Below are 10,256 nucleotides of genomic sequence, written 5' to 3'. Positions count from 1 at the left end.
TTCTCCAAGAACTGACAGAGTAGTAGGTATTGTGAATAAATTACTGTAAGAAAGACAAGAAAACTGTATGGGCAAAAGATGTTCACAGCTAACTTTATTTAATGCCTTGATTTTTTTTTTTCTTCACTGCAACAAGACAGGGCAGTTATTTTTACTTACATTCAAGCATTCTGCTTGAGCACATATTTATCTTCATTATTTATATATGACCAACAACATTTTGTTCTCAAACTTTTATTTTCCAAAGACCATCTAAAACACCTTAACTATAATAAATATTATTTTCTTCTGAAAAAGACAATAAAAAGCTTAACTTATATGATACAAGAAACGTGGTACTTTCTTGAAGGTTAATCAGATGCCATTTGATGTGTTCAAGGTCCTCAGCTTATAGCCAGCAACAGGTTCACCATAAAAAATTTAGTGCTGTCCTGGTACTTGCTGACAAAATTAAGCTCAAAGCACTTATTGTTTCCATACAGCAGTTTTCTGAAACAGTGTCCATTTCCAAAATGCGCCAAAAACATCACGTGGGAAGAAAAATAAACTATTCAGCAGTGAGACTAACAGGTCATTCACTTCATTCCACCTCTCCTTGAGGAGATCAGTGTTTTCTTCTACAACAGGATGCAGTTTCATGACATGGAAATCTTGCTGCTGGGAAAGAGGTTTTTGTATCTGCCAAAAGCAGAATCGCCGATTATCACCTTCACCCTGGCTGTGCCCTCTTCAGGCATGACCTCTACTTCCTGAACTGTTGCTTCTTTATAGAGCCAACTGTAAATGGAAAAGCATATTAGCATCTTAAAAATACAACATACTGCACAAAAAGTGATCTTTGCTCTAAGTCAGAAGGTTCCTATCTAGGTAACACTTTATAACTGTTTTGCTTCACTTCTCTAATGGGTTATTTTTTTGTCAATAGGTTGCAAAACATTGATAATTATCTCTGTTATTCTTAATGCAGATTAAAATGAGTATTATATGATTTGAAAAGTTTAAGATATTAATCATGAAGTGTTTCATATTTCTCCTAGTCCTTCATAGGATTCAGAATTATTTACCTTAGCTGAGGTCCCTCTAAGTTGATGTTAACTGTTAGAATCTTCTTCCCTGTCAGTGCCAGTATTTTTTTCTCTATTTCTTGTTTCAGTTCTTCTAAACCATGCCCATGCAGAGCAGAAACAGCCAAAGCGTTTTCTTCAGTAGGTTTATACCTGAAAGCAAATTAATTGCCAGCACATTTGTTCATGAAGATTAGGTTGTGAAAATATTCCAAGCACGGACAATTTAACTGAGTTACTTTGTACTGACACCTTCTACAGAGGCCACTTCTTGTATGACTCAAGTGATTTCTTTTGTAATTAAAATATAATTAATTCTTTTTCAGACCATAGCTACATATGTAAAAGATTGAGAAACACTATTAAATATATTCTGAAGCGTGGGATCTCTTTTCTAGACTAAGAATTAAAAATCTTCCAGAACATAAGAAATGTTTAAGTACACTTAGCATCTCTTGCTTACCTTTCTATCAAATCCACTTTGTTATGAACTTCTACCATTGAGTCCAGTAAATGACTAGGAAGATTAAGATTCCTCAGAACTGACAGAACAGTTGCTTTTTGGAGGATGGTTTCTGGGTGAGTTATATCCCTCACATGAACTATCAGATCCTAGCAAAGATAAATATACAACATATTTTATCAGGTTGTAGAGACAGTATACTATTGTTGCATTGGTAATTAATGTAAAATACTTTCCTATTTGATAATACACTGGCAGATTAGCACTGTAAAATTAACTACTAAAACAGTATTAAACTACTGCTTCTTAGATCATGATGGGAGAAAATCTGCAGCAGCTTAGTCTTCCACCTCTAGTAAGTACAAATTGCCTCCCACAACCCTGAAGGAAATGTTGTCAATTAAGCTAGTTACAGAATCAGATTTCAAATAATAACCAATCTATTTTCTTCAAGGCCAAGTCTTTGTAACAATGAGGTTCCAAAAACAGATTAAAAAGACTGATCTCTTAAAAAAAGCTTTTAGAAGAATAATGGCTGCAAAACTGTTTAAAAAACAGAGGGGGCAAAAACCTTCCTGTAACTTGTAATTCTAATTTTACATTCAAAATATAGATTATCCTTATGCTTAGCTCCCAGGATACCATTACTGATCCTTCACTAAAAAGCTTTATACAAAAATTACCAGTTTCAAGTATATATATAATGTTTGCCATGATAAAAACCAAGCAACCAAACTCAACATTTGCATATTGTTTCATCATCTTTGCTCAAGACATCGCTTCAAACTTTTGAAAAATAATTAGAAGTGAAAAACAGGATGGTTTCAGCCAGCTTTTGAAAGCCCTGCTATTACATGGTGAAGTCCAATCTTTAGCAGCATTCTGTGATCTAGCTACCACTGAATTTCATTGCCTTTTATAATACAGGTTTTTTGTTTGAATGTCTGTGTGTATGTATGCAGCTTTACACTTCGTTATAGCACAGGGAAAAAACTTTAATGAGAAAACAATTGCTAAAGTACATTTATATTTACTACATGCTGCCTGCATCGCATCAAAATCACCCACTTATAGCTCCAAAGGAAACCTTAAGTTAAAACCAGCTAATTTCAGATGCTTTATTTACTTTTTGACTTCTAGGAAAGCTAGCCTTGACTCACTTAGATGCACTGTTCAGATATTTTATCAGAAAAATCTGGTTTAAGTATCATGGAGATGGACACATATACTCCAAATAAGCACTTTCTGAAATCTCTTCATAAGTGTATGTTCTGCATAAAAAAGTATCAGAAAATTAAGATATTTTAAGATATATACATCATTATCTCAGTTTACTATAGTTAGCTGGATACTTTGGTAAGAACAGCATGTCAATTAACTTCACATGTTTTGAAGGGATGACGATTATCTACAAGGAAATTAATCTGATTTCTCAATTTTTATAGTTGACTACTTACTGAGTAAGCCACTTCTTCTAGTGTAGCTGAAAATGACTCAACCAGATTATGTGGAAGATCAGTCAGAAACCCAATGGTATCAACATAAATAACTGCCATATGTGAGGGCAGATAGCCAGCATGAGCTGTAATATCCAGAGTGGCAAACAGCTGATCCTTGGGTTGAATTCCTGCTTCCCCAGTCAAGGCTTTGATCAAAGTAGTTTTTCCTAATTAAATCAAGAAGGACAAGATTTTAATGGCTTGTTCCAAGTAAAATTTAATTTGCAAGTCTCAGGTGAAATGTGTGGCATAACATGTATTTTTACAGCCGAGTTGTTTAATTGTAGCTTGTTACCAGTTATCAATATGATGTTAGAATATCCCAAGACAGTCTTATATTTTATAACTTGGAATTGGTTTTAAGGTCACATATGTTATCACATACTGGTATCTACAGCTGTGCTGTGAAATCTCAAGATCAGCAAAGACTGATTCTACCTGCAAAGTGACCTACCCACATCTCTGTAAGACTCTCTGAAGAGCACTGCCATGACAGCATTGCACTTACACACCCCTCAGTGCTTCTGTTGTCAAATGAAATAATTTACTTGCTAAATTAAAAAAAATAGGAAAGTGCTAGTAATATATACCTTATTAGGCTGAGGCCTTTATTGAGCATTTCCTCATGAGTATAATACTAGAGACATTTATTTGACTCAATTAATATTTCACATAATTAAAGTACTCAATATACAGCCTAATTAAAGTATTTCAATTATGTGTATACAAAACTGTTTTATATGTACATCTATCTATATATTTGAATCTTCAGTTTGAAAAGTATGGAAGCATGACATTTAAGAAAAACATACAGTATAATCCAAATATTTGAGTGTATATGTCATAACAAAATGAGTGCAAGACAGATTTGTTTTTTAAAAGAAGTTGAATAAGAAAATGAAATTGTCTTAAGATCACCCAACTTGAAAAAAATGTCAAGTCCAAAGTCTATTTATGCCTTGAGTAAGCTAAAAAAACAAACCAAACCAAACCAAAAAAAAGCAGGAAAAAACCACTTCAGCTTTCTTTAGATTCTCCTAGGAACACATCTCAGAATGCTACACATAATCCATATAAAGCCATAGTGCTCCTTAAGCAGGTTTCTCAGAGATTAACAGCCAACTCTCAATAGTCTTCCTATGCCTTGAGTCCTCATGGTGATCTGAACACCAGTGTACTTTTCTGTACCCACTCTGATCAAATAGGAGAGATTCATACAAAGGGATATTAACAGTGCAGTCCAGTCTTCAGCATTGTAGATAAAATCTTTTTGGCACAATAGGTGCTAGGCATTTCTCCAAAATATGTCTTTGAGACTGAAAAAATCAAGCAGCTTAATTTGCTTTCCTAACTACATTCTAACTGACAAATATTCATTACACAATTAAAAAAAACTAATTAAAATACAAAGCCTATACACACACAAATGAGAATCTGGCTAGAGTTTCTAATTAAAAATTAGACAATATAAGCTCTTTTGTGCTATGATTTCAGGAGGTTTTGCTCACCACAGTTGGTATAGCCCATTACTGAGACCATCGGGAACTCGCATTTTCTGCGCTGAGTCCTGAGTAAAGCCCTTTTCCTCCTTAGTTTCTCCAGGGCATTCCTAATTTTAAGTTCTCTTTCTTTCAAGACACGACTCTGTGTTTCTAGAAATGTTTCACCTGAAAAATATAAATGAATAATTGGCAGAATAGTTTACAAGAGAAACTGTAAAGCAAGTGATATATTTGGAAATCAAGTGAGTTATCACTTCCTAGCTTGTGAAGTCAAAAATAAGTGACCAAACCCATGTATTTTTGCCTAAGAAAGTGAATAATTATAAATCATATGCTAACCACTCTAAAATATCCATGTACACTTATGAAAAATCCCTGTGGTAGGCAAATACTTTACCCTTGACCACTTAGTGACCAAAAAACTTGACCAGTAGAGACCCAAACTTTATTATTTAACTTACTTACCAATACATTTTTGTACATTTGTTTAATTAGATGCAGAACACTCTTTTTCCTCCTGACCTTCTCTAAATAAAATAAGATTCAATTAAATTTGTTTAAAAGATATGGGGGAAAATCCTCTAAATCATGAGAATATTTAGACTTTACCTGAGCCCATGATGTATCTTGAACCACCTCTCTGCTGATCTCGCTGAGACGCCTCATTTTTCAGATTTGACCTGGCAGCAGAGTAACAGTTAATTAGAAACAATTTTCTTTAATCCAGTTACACCAAAATACCTAAAAATTGTGAAGCAGTTGTGGAATTCTGATAGTACAAATAAAACCACTAAATGACTGACTTGTAAATAAAACCTGCTCATGGCAAGAAGCCTGGAGAAAACAAAATTCAGATTCTTCTGGCTCAACTATAGCTTGAAAAAGTATACAAGTCTCTTGGTAAATTATAATTGCTATTCTGAAATTTCAGAGAGCCACATTTACCTCTAAAACATCCACATAACTCACACCAACTGCCATGCACACATTTCTATGCCCCATAATGCAGAAATGTAGAAAATTTAAAAACAAATTAATCTTCTTTGTTTACAGCCTCCCTTATTAAACTCCACAATTTTTTATATGGGATATACTATCCAATTCCTACATATTCTTATGTCTTAGAAAGAACTGGGAACTTTTCACGAAAAATACATTTTGTAAGATTATTGAACACATTCTGGTTTTGCCTGTCAGCACTGCAGAAGTTTAAAATAATGATGTTACAGTAAATAATTCTTTGCTCTAATCAATCGTTGAACACCCTATGTATTTTTGCTTTACAGTAAATATTGCTGGGTTTTGCTACTGTAAAGAAATAGTCACTGAAACATGCAGGTAAGCTCTAGGTACCTGAGAACTGGAATTTCAGCCAATGCAATCTGCAGTTTTGCTTCCTTTGTCCGGGCATTACAGCGAAAAATGTGGAGTACCACGGTGTATCTGTCAAAGACTGGCACGCCCCAGGCACCTTCTAGTTCTTTCTTTAGCCATGTAAGACAAAATAATCGAGATGTCTTCTGTCCCCCTCAGTTTCACAGTATCAATTCCTACACAGCAAGTACAGTTAGTTAGCTGATGGACACTTGAACTCAAAAGGATCTCAGGATTCCACTGCAATGGATGGGCAATCATTATGAGCATGTAAAGTCAAAAATTGGTTGACCAGAAAGAGAGGAGCTACAGAGAGTTTAGAAAGTAGAATTTCATGTCTAGACCCATCAAATTCAGTGAGAATCCTTTCACTGCCCTTTATGGATTCTTGCAACAAATTTTACAGCGTATCTCAGAATCAGTAAGTCAGTGGTTAAATCCTTGTAAAAAATAATTATGAAATACTGGAATGGGAAAGGCTAGGGATAACAAAGGAAAGGAAAAAAGATTACTGAACCTTGCAAACAAATTGAGAAGAATGCAGGAAAATTATTTAATAGCAACCTTTTAATGAAATACTTAATAAACCCCCAACCAACCAAAATCCCTCATCCTTGCCCTAAGTCAGCAAAAGACACTTAAAACATGCAGTAGTTCCCTTAAGCCATTTCTAAAGTCCAGAATGCTTGCATACATGTTCTCAAACACTTTCTTGAGTCAACCCCGTTTAATTGCTCTTAAGATCTATATTTGTGAAAAGAAAACAATCTTTAGCATATCTAGTACTAAAACAACTCAGATCATAAAATAGAGCTTTCCTAAAAACTAGGAAATTGAAATGAAACATTTTCAATATTCCTTTCATCAACAAATGGAAGCACTTGAATAACTCTGTTAGAGGTATTGTCATCTCTTCATTTTATAATCAGACATTCAAAACTACCAGCAAAACATTAATGTTTTCTTTCAGAGTTTGCATTTCAGAACCTTACCTGATCACTTCTCCTAATATCAATAGCTTCCAAACACTACTGATGCAAAGAATACGATTTCATATTATATTTTATTACCTTTGTTAGTGAAGATATTCTTTCCACATTCAAGAAGACAGCTGTCACATTGGGCAATTTTTTAATCTTTTCTAAAAGATGGATAATGATTGTAAAATAGAGTGTTAAATGTCAATTCTCCTATTAAAATGCCCAGACTATAAACCATTTTGCACTGAGCAGAATACTCATAAAACATCAAATGGCACCATATTCTTTGTTCACAGAGCAGTTGTAATTGCTAATTTAGTACTGTGCCAAGAACAGCATCAATTTCACTTAGGTCAATCACATAAAGTTATAAGTTGCCTCACACATTTTCAGTGACCAGGGGTTATGTCTATTCTGCATTGCTTTTGTAACCTTAACAATTCTTTCACAATTATACATATCTGCAGGATAGATAAACAAAATTCTCCCTCTCTTCAGTTTTCACACCTAACCTTGAACAGCTTGGCTGCAAAAGTCTTCCATTTAGAGTGATGCAGTGCTGAAAGATCTCAGTCCTTACCTGTCAAAACCTGAAAGTTTCCTTTGCCAAAAACAAACTTCTTGCTGGGATTTCTTGTAGGAAGAATTATTTTATCTAAAACTGTCCAGTTCTGAAGAGTATCTACAAGAGCAACGGCTTCTGCAATCTGTAATTCAGCTACAGGAACATAATAGAAAAAAGAAATAAATATTATAATGTACTATCATAACTCTGCTCAGATCTCAACAATCTCAACAACTACAGTACATGCACGAACATGGAAAGACTAAGCTACACTGAAATTCTTTTACTCTCTAGCACAAGGAACAAAGTGTCTTACCTCTAATCAGAGTAATTGAACAGTTTGATCCAATTTTATCACACAAAACATCTGACAGTATAAACTACTTCTGTGGTTCTTGGCTTAGGAGAGTTTTTAATTGTATTGTAGTATGTTTTTAAAGATAATCACAATCAATTTTTCCTCATATTGTTCATGTTTCTTGTAAAATACAGATTTCCTGTAGTATCTGTGGCGTTTCAAAATAATTTCAAAACATTTGTTTAGGCCTCAGGCTCTTCATCTGGAGGGCCTAAATAAATGGAAAGGGACCATTGTATTTTTCTGAATGTTTGGACAAAAAGTTGCCTTCATATTTTACCTACTTTGTAGTTATAAAATTATGTCACGTCAATTCTGAAAAGGTTAAAAACTTTATTCTGCAAAGTGACAATTTGTTAGGATTACCAGTACTAATAAAACTCAAGAAGATTTAGGTTCATCACATAATAAATTGGAGTGAGAGTAAGTATATATAAACTGTCTCTTGCCATCCAGCGGGACATGGACAGGCAATGGGCACACAGAAAAACAGTGAGGACCAACAAGTGCAAGGTCCTGCATCTGGGTCAGGGCCATGCCCAGTATATTGACAGAGACTGGGGGATGGACAGATGGAGAGCAGCCCTGCTGAGGAGGACTTGGGGGTGTTGGTGGACAAGAAGCTGGACATGACCCATCACTCTGTGCTCACAGCCCCGAGAGACAAACATTCCTGGGCTGCATCCAAAGCAGCATGAGCAGCTGGGGGAACTCTGCCCCACTGCTCTGCTCTGGTGAGACCCCACCTGCAGTGCTGCACCCAGCTCTGGGGTCCCCAGCACAAGACAGACATGGAGCAGGTCCAGAGGAATGCCATTTAAGATGATCAGACAGGTGGAACCTCTCCTATGACAAAAGTCTGGGAGAGCTGGTGTTGTTCAGCTTGGGGAAGGCTCCTGGGAAGACCTTTTTACAGCCTTTTAGTACATAAAAGGAGCTTTTAAGAAAGATGAGGACAGACTTTCTAGCAGGATCTGTTGCAATAAAACGGGGCAGTGGTTTTAAACCAAGAGATTTGATTTAGATTTGATATGAAGACATTTTTTTTAAAGTGAAGAGTGGTGAAAAACCGGAACAGATTGCCCAGAGAGATGGGGGTCCTGTAAACATTCCCTGTGAATATTCAAGGCCAGATTAGACAGGGCTCTGGTCCAGTGGAAGATGTCCTGGCTCATTGCAGGGGGGGGGTCAAACTAAATGACCATTAAAAGTTCCCTCCAAGCCAAACCATTCTATGATTCTATACATAAAAAGCTAACTTACAAGGTGTTTTAATCCTTTACATCGCAGCCTTATAATTAGAGAAGTGTTCAAAGAGAAGCATCAAGTTCATAATGTATCTTAATTGGTGTGAGCAATGCTCATATATTAGCTAGTTATAACGATTTCTAAGAGAAACCTAATAGTAATCCTAAAAAAGTCCTTACAGAGAAATTAACGGTGACTGCATCACTAAGAAATTGCACAAAACTACTAAAATCCCCGAGAGGATTTATACAAGACTTCATCTTCACTGCACTCTTCTCTGGACAGGAGGGATTGCTGCTCTTCAGCCAACTTCGGGGCAAGCCTGAGGCAGAGGACTCCAGCCCACCGGGGCAGGCAGCACCTTGAGGACAATTAATATTGTGCTAATACAGGGGACACCCGACTGCTTCCCTGACCAACCTGCACGGAGGCGTTCTGCCGCCCAAGATACAGCTAGCATGGTTTGCAAGTCAATGTACAGACAAGACAACACTTAATTACAGCTCCTTGTCTTTTTAAAAGTTGTCAAAGAAGGAAAGCGCGACCAAGAGCTTCCATCCTTTGCAAGCCGCATGCGGCAGTTTCACCGTGCACCTCACACTAGCGGCACAGCATCAATCACGTTGGAAAACAGCTCTGAGATCATCGAGTCCAACCCAACACCACTACGCCAATACTATCAGTATCAGCGCTACTATCAGTCTTTCCCCACACACGTGCAGAACAGCGACTCCACCACCTCCCTCCCTGCCCGCTCCGAGCCGCTGGATGCATTCCTCCCCAGCCCGCCCGCCCCTCAGCCCGCACCCGTGGTGTGTGGCGCCTTCCGCGGGCCCCACTTGACCGCGGGGTGCACGATGGCGACGCGCTGGGCGCCGGGCCCCGGCGCCAGGGGAGACGGGCCCAGCAGCTCCTCCAGCGCAGCCTCATCCTCCTCTTCTCCTTCTTCACCCCCGCCGGCGGCCGCCGCCCCGTTCCCCGGCGCTCCGCCGCCCGTGCCCGGCGGGCGCAGCGGGGCCCGGAGCGGGGCGGCGGCGCTGAGCGGGCGGGCGAGCAGCGGGCGGCACCGGGGCGCGCCCAGAGCCGCCGCCGCCCGCCGGCAGCGCAGCAGCAGCGACCACGAGAGGCGGCCGGGCCCCATCGGCACCGCCGGGCCGGGGCGGCGGGGAGGGACCGGCAGGGCCGCGTCTTTCCGGCCGCTGC

General features: G+C 38.3%; 1 protein-coding gene across 1 annotated transcript; it reads right to left on the bottom strand.

Moving 5' to 3' along the window:
* Positions 1–73: 73 nt before the first annotated feature.
* GTPBP6 (GTP binding protein 6 (putative)) lies at positions 74–10,251 on the bottom strand. Its single transcript, XM_079297826.1, has 10 exons — positions 9,861–10,251; positions 7,463–7,600; positions 6,973–7,043; positions 5,882–6,012; positions 5,138–5,208; positions 4,535–4,693; positions 2,985–3,193; positions 1,528–1,676; positions 1,065–1,217; positions 74–777 (listed from the first exon to the last, which is right to left on the bottom strand). The coding sequence occupies exons 1-10, from the start codon at positions 10,192–10,194 to the stop codon at positions 636–638; spliced, it is 1,557 nt and encodes a 518-aa protein (XP_079153952.1). The 5' UTR covers positions 10,195–10,251; the 3' UTR covers positions 74–635.
* Positions 10,252–10,256: the final 5 nt, after the last annotated feature.

Source organism: Erithacus rubecula (genome assembly GCF_903797595.1).
Source record: "Erithacus rubecula genome assembly, chromosome: 1".
NCBI classification, from domain to species: Eukaryota; Metazoa; Chordata; class Aves; order Passeriformes; family Muscicapidae; genus Erithacus; species Erithacus rubecula.
This window is presented reverse-complemented; position numbering and strand designations above follow the sequence as displayed.

Coding starts and splice junctions, on each gene's coding strand:
- GTPBP6 (XM_079297826.1), bottom strand. CDS start 10,194: ATGGGGCCCGGCCGCCTCTCGTGGTCGCTGCTGCTGCGCTGCCGGCGG. Junction 5,209..5,881: donor GCTGAAATTCCAGTTCTCAG/GTACCTAGAGCT, acceptor CTCTGCTGCCAG/GTCAAATCTGAAAAATGAGG. Junction 4,694..5,137: donor AAGATACATCATGGGCTCAG/GTAAAGTCTAAA, acceptor TATATTTTTCAG/GTGAAACATTTCTAGAAACA.